The sequence below is a fragment of the Phalacrocorax aristotelis genome, chromosome 9, assembly GCF_949628215.1.
Source record: "Phalacrocorax aristotelis chromosome 9, bGulAri2.1, whole genome shotgun sequence".
Classification (NCBI taxonomy): domain Eukaryota; kingdom Metazoa; phylum Chordata; class Aves; order Suliformes; family Phalacrocoracidae; genus Phalacrocorax; species Phalacrocorax aristotelis.
In genome coordinates, this window is record NC_134284.1 from 25,098,490 (window position 1) to 25,121,947 (window position 23,458).

General features: G+C 40.3%; 1 protein-coding gene across 2 annotated transcripts in view; it reads right to left on the reverse strand.

The window, feature by feature from the left end:
• Positions 1-23,458, reverse strand: part of BEGAIN (brain enriched guanylate kinase associated) — a 156,520-nt gene that overhangs the window by 100,374 nt on the left and 32,688 nt on the right. Inside the window, exon 2 of one of the 2 annotated variants that reach the window (XM_075103912.1) lies at positions 17,339-17,367. In XM_075103912.1, coding sequence (XP_074960013.1) covers positions 17,339-17,367 — 29 coding nt within the window. Of the gene's footprint in view, positions 1-17,338; positions 17,625-23,458 lie in introns of those variants that run through there. The other variant, XM_075103913.1, reaches the window with a different exon arrangement.

Here is a 23,458-nt window from a genome sequence, read left to right on the forward strand (position 1 = left end):
ACTGAGGGGAGGGTGGCAACTTTACTATCATGAGATCCCAGTGGAGGTGGTTCTCCCATTGCATGACAGAGGTGGTTACTGGGGTCTGACTATGCAGGCATTGATGGGAGCACTACTGAAATGGGAATCAGAAAAAAATCCCTGTATGCTTGTTTTCTCAGTGCCTTTAAGAGCTGCTGCATAGTGAAAGGCTGGAAATCTCTACTTTCTCAGTGAATGTAAAATTTATTCAATGAACACAATAAATACTCTGGATTAAGGATGAGACAGCTGTAGCATGCAGTAGACAATCCAGTTTTGTTCTTGTGCTTTAGTATCATCACTGGCGTGACTGTAGGAATGATCAAGAGATCAGTTTTTCTCCCGGTTGTGTACTTCTCAGCTAACTTTTCCCAGTACAGCTGCAGCATTTATTCATTCTCATTTCAATCTTGTCTCCTTCACTATCTTTTTAATTGGATGCATGACACCTTCTCTGGTAGAGCAAAATGCCACAAGCAGACAAAGTGCACGCTTGTGAGGAAAAGCAGCCTGATCTGCAAATGACTTACTTCAATCCCACATAGACTTATAAAAAAATTTTTTGTTTGTTTGTTTGGTTGTTTTTTTTTTTCCTGTCCTTCTCCCAGTTGGAAAGGTAAGGCTGACTGTTAGCATTGCAGAGTGCTAGCAGCTCTGGTTTAGTGTTATTTTTAGGAAAAACTTTTTAAAGTGCATTTTAGAAAGACTCCAGCGGCAGCTGGAAATGGATGTGTGTATAAGCACTTATACGTATTTACTATGTACCCAAGCCTGATGCTTGAATAGATGCAGAGCTGGGATAGTTTCTCACTTGGAAACCACAAGAAGCTAGGAGTGTCTGTCTGGAAGCCTCAGATGAAGAAGGAAGGTGAGGGCCTTAGAAAGCAGAGCTGAAGGCTGTAACTACAGAAAGTGACCTGGAGTGCAAGGTTCCCATTGCTGAACCCCAGGACCAGATGCTCTCATGGGCTGCCCAATGGTTATGAGCTTGGAATTGTCACCCATAGGCTCTTAGATGCTGGGCTAGGGGATCTGCAGTTACTGAGCTTGTTCAGTAAGTGCTGAATGTTTTGTTTTAAATTACATGCTTAAAATGTACATTTGTTCCCATTTGAATATACTCCATTCAAACTTGCCAAGATTTATGTTCTAAAATGGGAACTGATGTCCCATTCTTTACAATCACTGTATTAGCACTCAAATAGTCTTGCTACCCAGCTGGAGAGTCCTTTGAACAATCAGAGCACCTAAATATGGGAGATCCATATCAAGAATTCAGTTTATAATTGAGAACATGTAGTCCAAACAGTACTTCTGAGAATGGGAGCAAAAGATACAAAAATCGCAGGAAGTCTAATGCACTCTTTCTTTCCAAGTCAAAGCAAGTGTATAACTTAAGATATGAAAAACTACACAGAAACTACTGCAATACCATATTCATCTAATGAATACTGAACTAAGTCATAAACTTTTAATGATGTAGCATCAAGTGGCAAACATTAACTCATTGTGCAATGACTGTTCTGCAGATCTGAATCTTCCTGATGAAAACTGAGGCCTGAAAATGTTAAAGGTCAGATCCATATGGTCATTCAAATCTTGAATCCCCTCTGAGGTATTTGCAGTATCTATTTGCATTTTAGTTGCTTTTGAGAGGTAAGGTAAATTTCTTAAATTCCTCTGTTTCAAGAATTATCCTGCAAAGATGTTTCCAGCTTGGGTACAAAGTTCCCACTTAAGAAACAGCCCTTTTCGTTTCTTCAGCCTTTGCCTTTCAGACCTGTAAGGAGGAGTCTGTGTGGCATACCCTATGGTATCAGCAGCTTCCTGCCAACAGCTGCTGCTTTGCTCCTGCTCCTCCTGTGTGGGTGCAGCATGCATTACTATCAGTGACTGGGCAGCAAAAATGCATCAGGTTTTTCCCATGTGACAGAAGATGGTCTTTGCTTTGTTACATCCCTCTAAATGCCTCCTTTAGTGGTCTGCGGAAGAAGAAAACGTTCTGAAAGTCTCTTTGATTGATATCTCAATCTGTCTTTTGATTTCTCCTGCTGCCTGTTTCGCCTAGCTTCTGTCACTGATAATTTGCTTTTAGAAGTAATGGATGAGCTTCCAAACCATCCATCTCCTCCTTTAACCACAACTTGCTTCAGCGCATTAATGACTGGAAAGTTACATTTTCATTTAATGTGGATTTGCAAAGGAACCTTTAGATAACAGGCAGCTCTAATATTCTGACATCACTGAAGCTATTAGAAGAAAAAAACAAAAAGAAAATTCTCCTGCTGCTGCCTACACAAAGTGGGGAGAAGGATAGGGCAGAGGCCCCAATACTGTGATGCTACACAACAGCAATTACCATAAACTGAAAAGGGCATAGAAATGGTAGTTAGAGTTGGGCTTCTCTCTCTGAAGCTGGGTGATGTCAGAGGGGAAAAACCTGCTATTGAAACTGAGGTCATGTTAATTGCCTTCATCTCACACTATGATTGTTATTCCTTATTGGATGATCTCTTTATAATGCACAGGAAAACAAAAATAAATCAAAGACATCACCTGTAGAAACTGTAGTAACTATTTTGATCTGAATGCGGTTGAGTCTGCTCACACTGGTGGTGGATTTAGCTCTTAGAACTACTGCTGGTAGTACTTTGCTTGCAGGAATGTATGCAGTGATGCTTATCCGGTGTCCCTAACTGATGTTAAGAGCCCATATTCGTGCAATGAGTAGCACTGGATTTGTGGGGATTATTTATACTTGGGGACAAGTTAAGGACAAGTCTGAGTATCTGAATCCTTCCTCACAAGGGGTCTATGCTACCATGGTGTGGAAAGCAAATAGTGATGAGGAAAAAGCAGTCACAGATAAGTTTTGAAATAATTTGTGAAACAGGGAAGAAGCAAGCAGTGCCATGAGAGTTTTGATTTGGCTGAGGGATGTTCTGCTTTGGAACTTGTCCCTGCTTCTTGGCTGAACGAAAGTACTCATTTTGGAAATGGTTATTCTGTTCCTGGAGCAAGAACCTTGTTCACTTGCTCTACGTTCTCTGTCCTCTTTGTGCTAAGGCAAATAACTTGCAGGCACTCCCCTGGCTTTGACAGAAGCCTCTCAAAGAACTTGGGGAAGTCATGTAACCATTCTCAGTCTCTCCCTTAAGAAGGCAGAAGCCACAGAGGGTTTGAGACTTGGTTGACATCTAGAAGTGCAAATGTTCCTTTGTTGGCCAAACAAACCTACACAGAGGCAGAAAGTAATGATTTCAGACTTCTCTGTCTCTCTCCTATGCTTCTGCTCTTTGTTCAAGGAAGGATAGGCAAAAAAGACATGCTTTGTATTTCCTTTACATTACAACTGCAATACAACATTTACAATTTTAATGTTTGCATGCTGATCTAGTGGTTATTTTTTTTCTTTTTACATGACTGGTGTTCAAGTACTTTAATGATTACTTGCATCACTCTCATTATGCAGGTAAACAATGTATCTATCTTTACAGTGCAGATAATGTGGTACAGCTGACGAGGCTCCAGAATCATTAGTAACTTGACCTTCCTGTCTGATTCATACTTATGAATCTAATAATAAATAATCACATGTGGAAGAGTCAATAGAGAAATAATGTAGCACACTTCTTTTCGTACCCCAATTCAGCAAAATAAACCATGAGAAGCATTTCAGTAATTTACTATAGTAAGTGCTCTCAGTAGCTTCTGTTTTTCAGCTGTTTGGTGCTCTAGCATGAAGATAATTATATTGGTAATTAGTTATATTGTTATTTAATAGTTCCCAGACAATATTCTATTTTTTGAAGGAACAGGCCTTTCCTTCTATATTTTCCCCCCCATACAAAAAATGTTCATCTATGAATCTTTCCCCTTGCCAATGCATTTTTTTTTCTATTTACTACTTTCTCCAGTTATTGAAAGACAACTTCTACTTAGCAGCTGCATTGATGGAGCTGCAGGAGACTCCCTCTTCTTGCGTCTCTCAGAGAAAGCAGCAGGAACTGTTCCTGAACATGCAGGGCTGGCAAGGGAGCACAGGTGAGGGGCGAGCAGCATCGGCAGTGCTATGGACTGAGACCATAAGACTGTCCTCTAAAACCTGGGTTTCTCCTCACCTGGGCTTCTAGGGCAATAGGTAAAGTCAAAAGGTTGATGAAATAGGGCTGGCACTGAGGAGGATAGTGAACCTCAGTCTCTGAGGTTAGATGAAAATCTTTGTTAATGTTGCATGAACTTAGGCACAGAGTTTTCAACTGTTCCTGGAGTAACAGCAGTGAAAACCAACAGTCCGAGGGTAGAAACCAGGGTGAGGAAGACTGAACTACTTCCTGGGAGGACTTGAGCTTTGGTAGCTTAAATAAGCAAATAATTTCCTAAAAGCTACTGGAGTGGGAAATGTCTGGAGGCAACGTTCTGCAGACCTTAGTCACCATTTGGGGATGGGAAGGGGTGAAGCTGTCAATGGAGCATGAGGAGGATCTCTCCAGAAGGTGAAGAGGTGGCAAACACCTGAGGAATAGACACAGGCTAGGGAGAGGTGGGGGAAAAAGGCTGGAGACTTTTGAATTTGAATGTAGGTGGTTATAACCTCAATAAAAAGACACTTCCCCCACTGTCACCCTCACCCTCAAAGTGATTTTTATTCCTCCTGTTTAAGAGGAACAGACTGCCATCTCTTTTATTTTTTTTTTTCTGTCTCACATCACTCCCTCTGTGGTACTATTTCTTGCAGCCTTAGCAGGAAGCAGTTTGTTTCCATATACTTCTTATAATAAAACACATAGCTTCTGGTTTATTTAATGCCTCCAGATTTTGTGCTTTCTGGGTACTGGCCTTGTTGCAGTTGTCCTTTCAAACAACTCCAGTTCTAAGAAGCCAAGCTTTTCTCTCTCACTTTTTTGGCTGTACAGAAGATGGCCTTTTTTTTCCCTCTTTTTTTTTTTTTTTTTTTTTTGTAATTCACTTAGTGACTCAAGCTCCACAAAGTACCATTCCTACTTCTCACCAGCTGGTGGTCCATATGCCGCTGTATCTCTGCTCTTGTAAATACAAGTTTGAAGTCATCCTCACAGATCAGACTTTTGGTGGTTAATATGGCAATATGTTAAAATGTCAAATGATGCAGAATGAGTGAGTCAGGGGGAAGAAAAACCAGTATTTTGCACATTTATAAAACTTTCCTTCTGAGGGGCTCCCAGTGGTTTGCAGAAATCGGGGGATTTCTGCAAGTCTGACAGGGTCAGCATAGGGCTAGGATTTGGGATCCACAGCATCTTGAGAGAAGCATCTGTGAGCAGCAGAGGCTCCCAGCTTCTCAATGTTGTCTACCAGCATGTTTAAGCTCTAAATTAGGAACAAAAAATACAGTCTGGCACATTGCCCATGAAAGATTGCCAGCTTCTAGCTGAAACTCTTCATTACCCTAGAAAGGGTGGTAAGTGTTCCCCTGAGGAGATGAAAGTTTGTGACTTATAGAGTGCTCAAAAAAAAAAAAAAAAACAACAAAGGTGGGAGAGGGGAAAAATAAAATCCTGTGAACCTTGACAGTGCTACAGAGAGCATCCTAATGGCTGTGGCTGTAACCCGTGTCTGTAGTACAAGACTGTCAGATCCTTCAAAGCTTTAGACTGCAGTCCATGTTTTCAACTTGGTAATGGCAGCACCTTCACAACCTGCATTTCAAGCAGATGTACAGTCTCTGACCTGTTATACTGCCTTTTCTTATGGCATAATTGCCCTTAATTTTGGCAACCAAGGCATGACTCTGCAAGCCAATGCCCTAATTTCTAGTGCTGAAGAAAATAGTCAGGGTACTAATAGCAACTAATAGCTTTCTGCAAAAAAGCTGTCACTAATAAAGTATTAACAGTTTTTGTTGATTTTACTGATTCTGCTATTAAAAAGAATGCCTTCTGTCATTGTGAAAGTTGTAGTTAACTAGTCTGCAGTTCAGTGGCTCATAGCAAAGGTACAAGGTAACAAGTTCCAAGTGGATTTGGAAAACCCTAAACAGTTTAGTAGCATTGTGCCATGAATCCATGCTGCAGGTGTACACCAGCTACGGTTCCAATTAATGCAACTTGTAGCAGGCAACACTCTAGATATGAGTGACAGAAGTATCATGTGAGTGCTTTGTTCTTCACATGAATGTAAAAAAGTATAACAACATTGCCTTTTAGATAAAAGAATATGTTGCTTTCTTGAGTCTCTTTCTGATTCCACTAATCTCTGCAAGACTGTAGTTAACTGTTTTCAGCTTCTGTGTGGTCTGTGCAAACCAATACGTAATGTAACTATCTATGCATAATGAGGCAGATAACACTCAAAAAGGAGTTGTAGTTCTGGGAAAAATTGGAGTCCTCTAAGGGTGCAGTAATGGATTCATTCAGTTACTTAGAATTCAGCATGTAACCATATCTATGTCTATTTGTATCTTAAGATGGTCTCCCAATGTTCTGTATATAGAGATGATGAATAAGGATTTGGGACGGTCTACAAATCCAGGCTGGCAATTTAATCGGAACTCTTTGCTCAGCATGCCATGATAATTAGTAGTTCAGTGCTATAGGAACCTTAAGATGAAAATCCTGGTAAACTTTGTTTTTACTGTGCAGTAGGATTTGGAGAGCTGCTCAGGGGATGGAGATGAGAATGCAAAGCCACAGCAGAGAAGTCCAGCCCACGTTGTATTACCAACAAAGCATTCATTAGAATTTTATTATTAAAACTGTAACTGAAACCTTCCACGTTCCTTGAAACCAAGTAACATGTAGCTGTTGTCACTTATTTACTACATATAAAAGTTGCTTTCCTCAGTGAAGCATAGGAAGGTTATTGATGCATTTTAAAAAAAATAATGTTTTTAGATGAGAACAGAAGTTCTTTAAAGCAAAGTATATTCAACAAGGCTGGCTAGATTAGCATTGTGTCTCTGAAATGGCTCCAGCGCACTGTGTGCTGGAGTTAATGGGACATCTCTTTCAGAGGTTTTTTCTTTTACATTTAGGTGATATTAAGTCCTGGTTTGTAAAGAAAACCCACCAGAACTTCACAGCATGTGAAACCTGTCGGTTCTAGTAACTGAATCTACTGAGGCTTTGTCAAATTAAAAAGCATAGCACAGTTAAAGGAAAGCAAGTTGAAGCCTACAGTTACTGTAAAAATCTGCATCAGCAGCTTTGTCAAGGTAGAGAAAAAAAAAAACGTTCCTGTTGCCAGAAGTTACCTATTACCTGGAACTTTTTGCATCATATGCAATAGACAAGACAGTTTTACTCCTCTAAACTAACGTTGTTAACAAACTACCTGTTAGTGCTATAATTTCATGTATTTCTAGTTTATCTGAAAAAAAAATTTCATTACTTTTAGATTGTGGTTTCTCTCATATATTGAGGGAGGAGGGAAGGGGGGGGAGGGGGGAAGTTGCTTTGTTACCCAACATTATAGGCCAGCTAAATTTGGCCCAAAGAAACTCATGTCAATCTTTTCCATCTGTGACTTGTTTCTTCCCTGCCCTGCCCATATGCTCTGTTACCAGACCTATTCCTTGAGTTATAAAAAGGGCTAATTAACCTTCCTTATGGAAAAGCCAAGACTCTTGAATTTGGTCCTTCCTTCACATGGGACTGGGGAGGACTGTGTATCTCCTAGAGCCTTTGTGCTTTTAGTTTCTCCAGCAGTAAAGAGTTTAATAAAGAACATTCAATATAAAAGCAAGACACAAAATGTGTGTTTTGTAAAGAAATAAAACAGGACCAAAGAAAAGTGTAAACACCATTCAGGAGACTCCACAACTGGGAATGTCATTTTAGCAAGGGGTCTCTGGCACCTGCCGCAGCAGTCCAGCTGCAGTACAAGGGTATTGCTTTGCCTTCCACAAGTGGGAAAAGGGCAGAAAAGTAAATGACAGGACTTTCTTCAGCCCTGCATCCCCCCTCCTCCAAACTTGCCACGTATCTAGAGGCTCCAGAGCAAAGACTGGCATTAACTCGGCTATCCTAGACTGCATTTCAAATTGTGGGCTCAAAATACACTCAGAAGCCTGCCTCACACACCAATTGCACTTGGTGGCATTGGTACAGTAAGGACCTCAACCTAAAGGCTTGTGAGGGGTCAGAAATGAAGTGGAACTGTGGTGGCTCAGATGGGCAAGGTCATGCTGCTGATGTGGGTTGAAAACCAGGTGCTTCCCTGTGTGGCTCTGCCTGGCATTGTGTTTGCAAGGCTGTAAGAAGATGGCAGAGTGGGTGACCTAGGCCCAGCTGCTGTGCAGATTTGGACAAAAATAAGTCAGGCCAGTCATGGACCCCTTTTAGCAAAAGCCTGTCTCTGAATTCAGCACTGGAAAGGTGTAAGACTGAAGGTCTATTTAGACTTGTGTAAAGGCTTCTTGCTCTTTTTGGTTTTTTTTCACTAGGACAATCACATTTCCCTGTGTGTTGAGTTATGCTACTGCTTTCCAAGTAATTTGCTTAAATATCATTGCTGCTCTGTCTTTCACCACTCTACTTGCATTGCTTTGGGCTAGTTTGCTGGGTTTCTCATTTTTATCCAGCCTTCAGAGTATTTCACTTGCTTGATGTTTCCCTCTTTAATTGTTGGTCTCTCATCAATCTAAATCAGAATGCAAATACAAATAAAAGCATCATTGCTATTCACAAGCTGAGAGTCAAAATTAAGCATACAATTTATTTTGAATTCAGATAGAACTGTTTCAGTGCTATAGATTGTATGCAGTCTAAAAAACTTTTATTTCCCTATAGAAAGCAGCACTTTCCCCATGATCAAGGAAGTGCCTCTGTTCATGAATGTACTTTGTTACTAGTCCCCCACTAAGTTGTTAAGAGTATTGGGTAGAGCTGCAAAACATTTATTTTTCATCCATTCATGGATCTGCATTAAGTTTTGGAATATATTTGGTACATGTTGGTCTAGAGTGTTTCTGATGAACTCCCTGAAAATACTACTTCCTTGTCACAGGACAGAAATAGGATTCACACCAAGAGGAAATGATATCTCAATGGACAAGTGACCCAACAATTAAAAACTTAGTTAAATATGTGTGTGCAAAGTCATTTGCCATGCATTTAGTGCTACTTAAATGTAATTTGAAGCACATACGTCTGTAAGACTTCTTGGTAGTAAGACCAATTATACAGATACATAGACAATTATATCTGTGGACTACTCTGTACAAGTGAGGCATTGAAAAATATATTAATTTGTGCAGTACCTTGGTTAAGCCAGCATCCCCGAGTTAAATGGCAGCACAAAGATTTAACATCTTTTCAACAGAAACACCCAGAAAAGAGGAGTGCTGATTGCTTATCTCTTCAAATTGTCTACTGCAAGAATGAACTCTTGGGGGGATGGTGAGGGAAAAGGTTAAGTTGCCATTCATTGCTGGGAATTCCAGTATAGCTCTAGGAAGGTCTTAAAAATAGAGCAGCTCCTTAAGGTGATCCTTAAGTTAAAGCTAACAGAAACATAAAATAAGCTCATTTGTTTGACCTGATTTTTATGGAGACTTCAAAGTTAAGGCCCTTTTCTCTGACTGGATATGAAACTTGGTCTTCTCGAACAGAGGGCAGCAATTTGGAACTGTTGGAATCATGAGAGCTTCTTGTGAACATGAGAGTCTTTGTAGCAGAGCAGGGACTCCCTGAAGAACTCAGCTGCTCCAGAAAAAGTCTGAAGCTCCTCTTTTCTTCTAGGATACCCTCCTCCTTTTCCTCTTTTAAAAATGGGTAAAATCAAGATGAGGTTGTCAAAATTTGCATTTTGGTCTGAGTAGCTGAAACGGCATTTGTGTGGTCAGGATTTCCTAGTATATCACATAAGCCAGTCAAATCCTGCTTTGTTGCCTCTGTGCCACAATATTGCCCTCAAATACCATTTGCCTCAATGCAAGTCTGCTGCATGAGGGGTGTGTGTGTATGTTCTCTCACTCACAGCTTCTCAGTTATGGTTTGCCTGACATGGTGACTGTTGGGCAAGTTCAGGATGAAAGCTAGATTTCTCAGTGCTTTTCAGAGCTTGGCAAATGCATATATGAAGAAAGTCACGCTCTAAGAGGCAATATAACTGCATCTGATATGGAGGCCTTTTTTATTCCAGTATAAACATTACTAGACACCAAGCCATGGGCAAAAACTCTGTCCACTGTTCAATGAGGTGGATCTTGTAACTCCTGGAAGAGTTGAATAATAAGAATTGTGCAGCTGACATGAGCAGTAAGATGGTCACACACGAGAGAAATCTAGCAAGGAGCTACAATCATTTATGATCCTGCTATCCTGTTTGAGGGCTCTGTAAATTATACAACCCGTGTATTAATGAATTCAAAAAACATTACAACCCGTGTATTAATGAATTCTAAAAAACATTATTATAGTTCACTATCTGCTGCCTCTTTTTCAGAACATTGTACTTCATGCTAAGCTGGCTCTAGGTCATCACTAAAACATTAAGACAACTCAGCCTCTTTGATTTTTTTTTTTAATGTGAAAAGCTTCATAGTTTTGATATATTTCAGATGCTTTTGACTTTTAAAGAACATTGGATCCAATGTGGTGATACAGTTTTTATTGGAATGCATTCTAAAGTCACTTGTGTGTAAATCAAGAATTGATTGGTAAATTAAATTGCCTAAGCCATGCCAGCAGCAGTGAAGCTGGCAATAGCAAAAGCCTGTAATAAAGCATTGCAGACAAGTTATCTCCTTCCTTTCATCAGTCTGTGCACTGTAGCAGCAGCAAGCATTCAAATTGTACTTGATTTCACTACAGAGCACACTCAAGTGTGGTTCGCAAACTATACTGCCCTTGAACCATCCAGGATTTGCAGCTTGGAACCTGTTATACTGTTCAGCTGATAAGATTGTTTTGTTACTGCTGCAGTCATGGCCACTGTTTGCTTTGTAAGTCGCTGCTTTCACGGTTAGCACACTTTCCCCAATAGCTTTGGTCAGAGCACTTACATAAACTGAAATCTAGTTGCTGTTAGCAATACAGGGGATGCAGAGAGCATCCAGTTTTCCTGCCTTTGAATTTTCCGACCATCAAGCATCATTGTAACTTTTTTGGGGAATAAAATAAAAAAAAAAAGCCAACATCAAAAAACCCTCTTCTGGAAGCTCTATTCTCTGTGCTACAAAGTCTTTGAACTAATCACAAACACTATAAGAAAAGGACATTTTTATTTTTTCTTTTCTTAAATATTTATCAAAAATGCCCCCTACTTTTTTTTCCGGAGGGGTTTATAGTATTGCTCAGTGATGCACTTTGTCTTGCAAGAAAGAGGTAGGCAGAGCATTATTTGTAAGCTTGGTATTACTTAGGTCCAGCCTCTTCCCCATGACTCACTGCAGCTCCTGGTTGATGGCATGGCTCATCTCCTCCTACCTACTTCCTTGGTCTCTTCAGATGTTTGCTCAGCTCCCACTTGTCCCTGCAGGCCACTTTATGCAGCTATACCTGGTTTCATTCAATCTGAATCTATCTGCCCTCTGTTCCTGTCATGTTTCTTGTTTGCTGGACACTTTTACTCCACTCAATATTTACCTAAGTAAAGGTATTATAACACAACACTTATTACAGCAGGTAAGTGGAGATTATTCCTTCCATACTAGCATCACTACCTTTTAGATCATTCTTCCAAGCAGCAGAGAGCAGTTCAGGGCACAGGGCTGTAGAACAGGAGAACAGTACCCCCCTGCCTCCGCTAAGTAGTGCTAATTTGACTGATTAGCACAAGTAAGAGTAACAGTGGAAATGAAGTAGGATGAACTTCAGCACAAGCTACACAAGTGTACTGTGCCCCTGGTAGCATTAACAAAATTCTTTAAGGTACCAGTATAGGCCAATCAGCATGGCTCTGTGCCCCAACTGATCCCAGTTCCAGGGCTATAGTGCCCCTGGGGGCTGTGAATATATCCTTGTGTGTACAGTGCTCCCATTGCTATGGTTGACAACCACCGTACTTAAAGCTGAACGTAGTCTGTGGGGCGGACAGACGTGTGGTTGAGATGTGCTGCAGTCACACCTTGGATGGCAGCATGAACAAACCAGATGTGCTGAAAACAGCACTGCATGGCTGCCACTGCTGCTGGGACTGCCTGGGAGATTAAAACATCTTGCAAAGCAGAGAAAAATGAGAACCTGCTTTACCTGTTTGAATATGAGTAGGCAACTCTCTTCCTTTTCTTTTTCACTCTTTCAAAATGGGCCCAACATCCACCCAGCTAGGTGACTTTTCTACCATAACAGCTAATGACCCCAAACTCACGGCCCTTTCATGCCAGTATTTCCCTATACTCTGTTTCTTCTAAGCTTGCCCCGTGACATCTCTCTGCCTGTGTCCTCAGCTGGGGTTTCAAGTCCCATCATCAGCTAGAGCCCACAGGTGATGCTGGAGCTGCTACTTGCACAACCCTGCTGCTGTCCTGTGGCGTTGTGCCTCTGTACAAAGCAGTGGCTCCCAGCACATCAGCTGTGGACGTGAAGACATGACCTAGGGTAAAGTAAACCATGTTTGTTGGTTAACTTTCTGGAAAAAAAATCATCTTCTTGTGTTCAGGTAACTATGGTAAAATTAATGTAGGTACAAGCTGACAGAAGGAACAAGGACAAGGTGGGGATGACAGGAAATTGCACTGGGTTCATTAGCATATGAAGAGGGCTAAATTTATACCAAGTACAAGAAAGGCAGCATGATCTAGTGGGCATTTGGGAATGTATTCACATTTTCACTAAACTACAGGAGAAGCTTTTCCCTAGGACTGCATATGTCTCTGATGATCCTTTTGAAGAGACTGATATTCCTTCTTTACCACAGATGAACAGAAACATGCTTGAGAAAAGTCCAAGTCTGAAAATTCAAGAGACTTGGATCAAGCTGCTGACTTACTACCAGCTGTTTGTGCAAAACAAATCACTTCGTTTTCATATGCTCTGAAGCAAGAACTACAATGAAATGAAGATGTTGCCTCACAGATTCCTTGAGGCATGGATCGCTTTTAACAGAGATCCCTGGATGATTAGTAAAGTGCTACTACTGATGCTACCAAAACAAAGTAATATCCTTAGCTAGGGAATATGATGGCTACATTGCAGAGTAGAAAGTCAGCCTCCTTACAAGCACTAATTATGAGAGCCTAGCAGTTCATGGTGGTGATGATGTGTTCTGTTTTATGTACTTTTAGATATACAGTTCAGCCTATTGTGGATCTTGAAAGCTTAGAACTGAGAATATTGATTTATAAAGTTTCTGAATTGTCACTGAAATTTTAGGAGGGCATATAAAAAAAGGAGAAGTCTTTATTGACCAGAATCTCTCACCTTGGCTGACTTTTCCTCTGGAGTGAGCTACTCTTCAGTGTAAGAAACACTCAGAATCTGGTCCAATATTTGTGTACAAAAATATATCTGGAGCTCTCTTATGTCAAACCTTACAACATTTTCACTTGGAAGGTTGTGTGTTATAGCCTGTATTTCAAGCAAGATTAAATGGAAGGAAAGGAAAAGCTACCAGGAGTTTGTACAGGAGTTGCAGCAGAACTGGTCTTTCTGCACATCTAGCCATGATATGGATTCAATCTGGCTTAAAGGAACAGTTTCCAAAGTACTTGCAATTTTGTGTGCCAGCCACCACAGATCTGCAAGGCCTCAGACTTGGAAGGAATGTGCTTCTCTTGAGTATATGCATCAAAGATAGCACACTGCTAAGAGTCAAAATAAGGTAGTATAGGTATATTTGAAATTTATTTTACTTAACTGAGATTTTCAGTCCTTGTTTACAGACATGAAAAAGAACCAGATCCAGAAGACTGTATTTAAAAGGTTGTAGTCAGAAGTAATTAATGTTTAAAGTGACTGTATAACCATCCACAGCCAACCTACATAAGTGCAGATCCTCAAGAGGTTTGTGATTAGTAGTTAGCCTTACTTCCTGCCTAATATATTGGTACCTTGAGATGTTATAAACACTATGTACTGCTAAGAATTGTTCACAGTGTGAAGACTTCATTGCAGTAACTGATTCTTCTAGTTGAAGTTTTAGCACAAAATAGCATGTTTCCACTTCTAGAGGAAGTCGTCCCTGTGTCAGGCTAAATACTGATAACCTCCCACCTCTGCTTCCTACTGCTCCTTCCACCTGTAATGCTGTCACGGCAAGCGGCTGCTGAAAAGGACAGGATGTTACATTGCAGGTCACAGCGGCTCCTTGGTCTGCAAGGGGAATTATTACTGTGTTACGTGAGATGAATTGCATCTTTCCAGCTAGATTCTGAGTGCAGGAATGTAACACTGAGAGGTGTGTTAGTTTGCTGCACCATTGCTCGTGCTGCCCTGTCTCAGTGAATTCAGGGCTGAATAAAACATTTGTCATCAGTGGATCAATTTTGCAGGCTCCTTCTGTTTGCCCCTCTGAATGGGCCTGGCCACCCCAGTTCTTGGGGGTACCCCAGATGCAATGGGATGGAGAATGTGCAAAGCTCACCCAAAAACTTGCAGACCTGCCTTTTTAAAGTGTTTGGCCCTGTGGGATCCCAAAGACAGTCAGTGTGGAGCAGCTCCTCTGAAAAGTGTGATTATCTGAAGAACAGGGCCTGTTCTTCATACTTAAAAGACTTTTTTATCTTGAAGTGGACTGTGGAATGCATACCTGGATTTCTCTGACTCTGAGGGTTTTCAACCTGGCTGCGGCTGCATAGGTTGTCCTATAGATATCTGACTTACCCCTCTTCTCCTGTTTGTCCAAAAGGGCTTTGGTTTGTTTCCTTGTTGCAAATTCCAGACCCCCTTTTCCTCCCTCTTTCGTAGAGTCTTGTACCCTCTGTGCTTCCCAGCTCCACAGGTGGTGCGGGCTCACCCCCTAGTCCTTGGGCCAGCTCTCTCCCAGCTGATACAGGATGGTACATCCTCAGCTGGTTACAAAAGGAGAGTGGGGGAGGAGCTGGGCCCAGGCGATAGGGCAGAACATATTTGAATATTACATGGGACTGGCTTCTCCTGTTACACTGGTTTCTACATGTAACAAAAAATACCTCTATCCTCCTGGCCGGCCCTTTTCCCTCTTGTTTCTTTCTTCCTTCCCCTGGCTTCGGGCTATCTCTCTTCATTGCCTCTCTGAAGCCACTGCGCTTAAAAAACAAGGTAATCTGTTTTTTACCTGGGTGCCAGGCTTGGATAGGTTTAGGAAAAATCTAATTCTCTCAGGTCTGTGGGTTCACTGGCTATTTAAAATATTGAGTCCAGAATTGATAACTGTTTCTTTAAACTGCTGAGGGTTCTGTCAGTTTGCATCCAAGACAATGACTATAGACAGGGAGTCTGGAAAAGTTCAGGATGGAGCAGCGCAGCTTCTGTGCTGGGTCCTCCCCCAGCCTGGCCCGCTGCTCTGCGCTGGAGCACAGGGAGCCCTTGCACTGGCCTTGCACTGGCTTAGCTGATGGGGACAAATGTCCGTCAAACAACTTTTACACACAAGAATTGTAAGCAGAAAACTTAATTAACAAACTCCTGACATTGCTTGACCCTTCTCTTGTTGGAGTTAACAGCTAAACTCCTGCTTCCTTCAGTGGGGTGATATGGACTTTTCCATCTACATAGTGCTCAAGGAGTACTGAGGTAAGGACTGCTGCATGCCTGACAGGTGCAAAACTAGGGTGCTAGGAAAATGGAGCTTTATGGTTATTTACTCTGTCAAAGCATATGCTTTCTTTTTCAATACATTCTTGAGCTCATTCTCCTGGGCTCTGCAGCCGTTATTGCAAATGTGGCAAGAGCTTGTCTGCTAAAAGCAGAGGCCAAGGCACGCTCAGAAAAGTATTACAAGTATTGTATCGTATTTGTCCACACATGCTTATCAAGCAAACACGTAAATATATATTTGCTTGCATCTTCTAAGAGAGTAATTCATAACATTAGTGCACACATACCATAGGTGACCTTTTTCAGAATTTTTAGTGAATTCAGGACCACATACCGAGGTGCTTTCTCAGTTCTTACTCAGGAAAAACTCACAGCTTTAACATTAGAGTGCTTATTTACATCAAAACCATAATACCTTGCACAGGGTTTTTCTTTCAGCTCAAAAGTTACAATACTTTCAGGAGACAGTACAAAAAAAAATATACCACTGAAGCTTTTTATAAATAATATTAGAAACCTTTGGACATGTATCTTCAAGTCCACTCTAAGAGACCTGACCTCCTCCTTCTTCTCAGATAAAAAACAGGATTTTTTTTCCAGCCCAGAATTCATTAAACACTCAGTCAAATCTCTGTTCTTTCATATTTGCCAATTCTTCCCCAGTTATTTCCAGAATTTTAGAACTTTTCTGCATTTCTAATAACTCAGGAGGGCCAGTCCAAAGTTAAGGAATCTAAAAAGTTGTGCTTGGACAATAGTTGTCACTAACCAAACTCAATCACCAGGTTCAGAGATGGAATTTGGGCTTGTCCAATAAAACCAAATAAAAGTATGGCCAGTGTTTTAGGTTATTAAAATAAGATTCATAAAGCATTTAAAGGGTAGTAAAAAGTTCAGCTTTTACATATCACTTTGATAATACCTGGGGATTTTATTAATAGACAGGATTTGAAATTTTTTTAAATTTATTTTTTTAAATTAATTTTTTTAAAAAAGGGCTAGAATGCTTTCTTCTTTCATTTTCTTTCTTAACAACATACACAAAAGTGATATCCCCCAAAGCAGACTTGCACTTAGACACGAGATGGAAAACTTATGTTTATAAAAGCCATCTCCTTTTGCTTAAAGCAGAGAGATGTGCTGAGAAACTGGTACAGTATGACAACATTTTAAACACAGAGGAGACAAGATTTGTTTGGTTGGTATACAATATAAAACAAAAATTGAACACCAATGTTACAGCATTATATTGAAACAAGCCACAGTAATTAGATGCTTTGAAGTCAAGCCTATATTTTCTTCAGCTTTTTCATGAATTATTGATCCACTTTCCTCGTTAAATGGAGTGGCAGGCTCTAGCAGTAAATGGACAAGTGACTACAACATTTATATAATCAAATATCCTCTGCATCTGGCAATAAAACATGTTTGTGTGTAAAACACCCTTTCTGAATTGACATCCCTGCAAAACACATTTACAAGAATAACCACATTCCTTTTCTTTTGTCTCTAAAACACAGCTTCCCTTGCATCACCATGCAATCCAGTATTTTACACTGATTGTATTAAGCAAAATATTTTCCAAGAGCCTGTATCGTCCATTGTGCAACAGAACATTTCTTCTCTATAATGAGATGTAAATGAACTGTCTCACTTACCTTATTTTCTCCATCTCTGCCGCAGAGGCCTACAAGAAATCAAATAATAGGAGCAAGTGAATGAAAGAAAACATTCACTCTGCAGATTTATGCATAGTTAAGGCTTTCCAAATGGTTTTCGACAAGTGTCTACAAAGCGGCGGTAAGCGAACCCCACATCTGCATTAGCCGAAAATAACATTGACAGATGAACTGGGGAATAATGCAGCACGCTGCAGGAGCACTGTATACCCACGAGCCATGGGCAACAGAATGACTCAGTTGTAGCGCTGAGGCAGAAAATGGGGAGGAACAAAAAAAAAGCAAGCAGCAGCAAGTAACAGGTTACTGTGCCTCCTGGGTTTCAGAGGAAAAGTTGAAATGCGGTGCTACCCTCTGCACGGTGGGCATGGCAGCAGTGCTCTGCTGGCTGGGAAATGACAGTGACTTCATCACACGTGAATTTTGAGTTCAATTCATCATCTTTCACAGAGCCCGACAGATGGAAGGGACACAAGCTTGCCTCCTTAGTGGGAGTTTCCAGTAATCAAATGACTTTCCTCAAGTAATACACTATCTTGACAATTAGCATCTCAATACATGGAGGCTTTTCGTTAACCCTTTCGCTGCTACATATGAAGGCTGCAGCTTACAACTCCAGTAACTCTGCCTGCTGCTGCAGCCAGGCTCCCATTAACCCTTTGACAGCAGCTTGGCACTCCTGGAGCCCTGAATCTTTACAGCCCGGCAGAGCTGTAGGTGGTGATTTCATTACTCCGTCTGCTTTCTTTTTACCGCACAGATGCTGTAAAACCCTACTTATCTATAGCATGGAGACTCGTTAATCTCTCTGACACTACTTATATCAAAAGCATCGTCTTGCTAACCCTTTAGTTTCTTTTTCATCATTATCTCACGTAGATCCTTAATAGCTGCTTCCATTTCATTTTATCACACCACTGCCACAGAAGCTCATCACTCCTCCTGGTCCCACTTTATTGTAACTAAGGAATGAGCACTGGGAACAATCCTGCAGTCTCTAGAGCCAGATAAACCCCAGCAGCATAAAATCTCTTATTTATACTGAAGGCACTGCCCATTAATCATGAGCACTTTAAACCTTATTGATTAATGGCTAACAATCATATCTGAGTGTGAAATAAAGATTAAAAATAGGGAAATGTAGATTTAATCAGTTAATGACCAGGAAATTTGTCAAACTGACAAATAAAACATCCCAAATGACAAATGGTTGGTTCTTCATTGGGTCACCTATCTTCTCTTCATCTCATCTACTTTTGATTTGCCCCTTAGATAAGTTGTCTGTCAGGCTGATGTTTGCATGATAATTTCTGAGGACATACATTAAGGATTTTAGGCATTCATGATAACTTGGTACACAAGAAGCCAGCTGCAGGAAAAGGCCTCCTCAGCTTCCCAGTATTTGATGTAATATACGTCTTACGTGGTCCCCGCCTGTCTGTTGGAAGCACAGGGTTGCCCATGATAAATCCTAGATTTTGAGATTAAAAATCTAACCTAGGGACCCATAATTGCTTTTTTAAATTTATATCTACCCACTGAATTTATGCGTATTTTGTAGTATGCAGGAAATAGTTTAAATATTGCTGTCCAGAAAATGAACCACAGAGGTCAGTTTGGTTTTCCAGACATGAGTTCTCAAAAACTGCCCTAATCATCTTGTTCCTGTACTTTTGGGGAGGCGGGAACTAGTTTTCTCCAGGATCACTCACTATTACTTTGTCTTGAACTGTGGGAGTCACCCATGAAGACAGAGTACTTGGAATATCTGATTTCAGTCCTTCTGTTATGGCAGTAGCTACAGACATAAGGGGAAGCTGCCTGGCCTTTCTTCTGCCTAGTGTTTTGAATATTGCTGTACTCACAGGGTCAGGATGGGGTTTGTTTTGTGTGATTAAAGTGCAGGATGGAGAAGCTGTAGGCTGGCTTTCTGGCTATACTCATCTGTGAATGCAGGTGAGTCACTGGCTGCCAATCCCAACAGGAAATTAGTGGGGAAAAAAAGCACAGCAAATGCCTGACACCAAAACAAACCAGAAAACTAAACCAAGCTGCAATTACTTCCGTATGAACTATTAACTTTTTTTTTTTTAATGGTAGGGCTAATTTTTTTTCCCTCCTCACAGCAAAAGCTGCTCGTTTTGTGTAACATGGCCAATTTTCCTTTGCACCAGCAGGGATGTTCTCCTCCTCCTTTCCCTCATAACCTCTGCAGTGAAGAGAGGGCTCCTTCCTGATGTGGGAGCAATGGGTTCAGCTCAATTCTCCTTGAGGAGGATGCTCTGGCCCAGGTCAGAGCCCTTTCTGGGCTGTGACACTGCAACGCTCCATTACTTCTTTTGATGGGGATCCACTTCTAGTAAATAAATGAAAGGACTAGAGCCTGAGTGTGTTTCAGGGGAATGCCCTGGCTTTCAGGCTAGACAAGTCAAATGAGCATACAGGAACTTGAGATGGTAAAAAAAAAGATAGGAGTGTCTGTAGAAATGTAGCTTTCATCCCAAACAGGTTTTTTTTCAGATAATTTTGTTCTTTAGAGAGGTCCTTTTTTCATCCTTTTCATTTTCCTTTTTAAGTTTTTCTTCATTTCTTTTCCCTCCAAAAAAAAGCCTTAGCAACTCAAAATTATTTTAAAAGTCTGTGGTTTTCTGAAACAGCTATGTTTTCACAAGGTGACATTTTTACTAAGGCAAAATTGCTGTTTCCTAGCCAGATCCCTGCCATTGATTTAGCCTGAGGAAGCTTAGAGGTTACATCATCCTCCCACTGCTCTCTGTGAAGGCTCCTATGTGAAAGATCCTACTGAACTGATTTCAAAATATATTCTAAACAGTTCTGAATTGGCCACTTTAAGGACCAATCTTGTCCTGAAGGTCTTGTGGGACCTATTTCAAGCAGAAAGAATGAAGTAAAGGTTGGTATAAGTATGTTCTTTATGGTATGTCATTCATAAGTTGCTGTGGATTGATTCATTTCAGGTGGTTCTTGATGCCTGAACTGGGAAGTGTGATAGAAGCCATATGATGTTTTTTAATAAAATATTTTTAATTAAGATCAGTAATTACCTTTAATTACAGAAATATCAGATGTGATTTAAATACCTTTTTTTTTTTAAACAATATCAATGCAGTGTGACTAAAGACTTTATTTAATCAGCCTAAAAATAACAATTTTTGCTTTGAGCAAAAAGGTTGGCCTCAGTAATTCAATGTCCTACATTTCCATATACAGTCTCCTACTTAAAATACTGGGGCTGGTTTGAAGATTTTCCTTTTTACAGAAGTACTTGGTGTGGCAACTTTGCCTGGAAGCACTTTCAGGCAATGCCTAAGAGTACTGATAGAAACTTGACCTGCTTCTAAGTATTTGAAGAATGCAAGTGTAAAACACAGAACAACTGTCAAGACTCTCCTTTTCTGGAAGTGTTGAGCTTTTAAAAGTCCATTTTGGAGCAGGTATTCAAAAGGCAAATCAGTTGCCTTCACTCCCTGCTTATTCTAGATTGCAAGTTGATATTCTTTGGCATTCTCTGAGAACAAAGTAATTTGCTGGCTTGAATGAAAGCAAAGACAGTTAATGAAAACCCCAGGAAATTTTACTGTGGCTTTTTTTACCTTTAGAGTATGGTTACTGTTTTTCAGTCAGCATAACAACCTCAGTTGTTTTCAAGGCAGCAGAGTGAATGAAAAATACTGTAATTCCCTAAATTTTTATCTCCCCGTGCTTGATTAAAAATCAAAAAACCTCAAGACAAAGGCAGAATATTCTTAGTAATTGACGTATATAAAACTTAACATAGTGATTCAGTTATTTGATTTTTTCTTATATGGTCATTCTATAGTGTTGATTATTGAATAAAAACCTTTTTAAATAAAATAAAAACTCATGTTGATAGTCTATATATAATTTTTATTCAGTTCACGTGGTGACTGCATTGGTAAAATACTGTGCTTATGTTTTATTTCCTTTATGGTATTATCACTTTCTGAAGGACAAGCAACAAATGAATTTTCCTTCTAATGAAATTTCCTTTCCCCATGACCTTAAGGACAGTTTTCATCCTTCTGCATCTTCCCAATGTATATGTGGAAAAGGAGGAATACTCTGGAGGTGCCTTTTTTTAAACTTTTTTTTTTCGTGGAAAAAAGATGTTTCATTTTAGAGGGAGGAGCCTGGCTCAGTGCTCACCTGTCTTCCCACTGAGTTTGGTGGACTTTGGATTGGCATGTTGGCTAGTTGCTACTAAATATATGAGAAAAGAAAGACTAGCAGGAAGTTACTCCCATTCATTTAGTCTGCCTGTTATTACTCTGACTTGTTTAGTATTATGGGAGTTGCTTTTATTTCTGTGGTGAGTAAAGCTGTAAAGGAGAGTTCACTCACAACTAAGGTAGTCTGGACTCCTGGCACATCTGTAAACTGCCACAGGTCTTCAATCAATCAAGTATTTCATTTCAGCATTTCTTTTGTGCTTGCAGTTGTACTAAAGTTTTATGGATAGGAACCACTGTGGCTGTTTTCCCTTTTTTTCCCTACAGGGTACAAAAGTAAAAGATTTGATTTAATAATATTTACAGACTATATAATTTGATAGGATCAATCTTTAATTAGACTCTTAATCAATTTTTAGAGATTTCTTTGTATAGGCTTTAAAGTACCACTCAAGTGATGCCTGAAGAAAGACTAAAATTTAATCTATAGAAACTTTAATAGAGCTGGAGGAAGTGTTTGGCTGCATTTGATTTGGCTTCATGTACTGAATGTAGCTAACAGATGTTTACGAAATAAGAATCTTTCTGTAAAACTTTTGCCTGAAATTGTCATGTAGGTACAAAGAAAATTGGGTCCAGTTCTCCACAGCTGCCACTGTAAGGGATATTTTCCTCAGAAAGCACCTTTTCCAAGCATACCTCCACACCATGGGCATAAAACACCTCCTCTATTCTCAGACCATCTGAAGACAGTTAATACATAAAAGGTGAAGAGGGTTAACACTGAGGGAACGAGGCAGAAGAGGCTAAGACTAACATCCTATATCCCTGCAATAGTAAAGAACTTGTTGGGATATTTTCACCCTGGAAGGAGGAAGATCACACACATTAGAAAGAATGGGAGGGTTTCATTAAGCTGTGGGGTTTTTGTATGTCTGACCTGAGGAAAAGCATCTGTCAATCAGTTTAGACACAAGTATCTATGAGTAAGACATACCAAATCTCCCAACACCACCAAAAGTAGCATTCCCAACTTTCCCTCCCCACCTGAGACCAACTTCTGACACTTAGGGTGAAAGAAGAAATCCTCCGAAGCTCAGATGTTTATGTCTAACTGCATACAACAAAGATAAGGCATAAATGGACCCAACTCAGTAATAAAATAGATAAATTGTCTTTTTAATTCTTAGAGCAGCTGACTAAGTTCAACACCCAAAATTTTCACACCATACCTGAATGCGCATCTCCAGAACACCACTACTCTGTCATGCAGCAGTCATAAGGCTGCTGGGCTCCATCTTCAGAGAGTTAGATTTTTTTCCCCCTGTGTATTCCCAAACACAACTAAACTGGTTGAAATCGGAGGGTGATTCTAACCATGTTAGATTTTGTATGACCAGTTTATCTCTATTAGGTCTTGTACCAATTTTATGTTTAAAGCTTGTTACTCCCACCCTGTTTTTAAATTCCCATATGCATTTATGAAGAAATGTCTTATCTGAGAGGGAAAACAAGACATGATGCTTTGACTGCTCTCAGAAGATTATACTCCTTTCCCTCAGTCATTTCAGTATCCCTTCTCTGGATATATTCCAAGTTAACTTAAATCTTATTTGAAAGTGGGTGCTCAGAGCTGTATAACAGGTACAAAACACCTTGGCAGTACCTTGTATAATAATATGAATGCTTCAGTGACCGTAAAGAAAATCTATCTGCAGCGCATCTTAGTCTTGTCTCAGATTTCCCATGGTTCTGTCACATTGGAGGCTCGTAGCTGTTTTGCAGTCTAACAGTACACCTAGATCTCCATTTCTCTGCTGCTTCCAAATGATAAGCTCCACAGCATGAAGTCTTCAAGGGAATGGCTTTGTGTTCAATTTCATCCTGT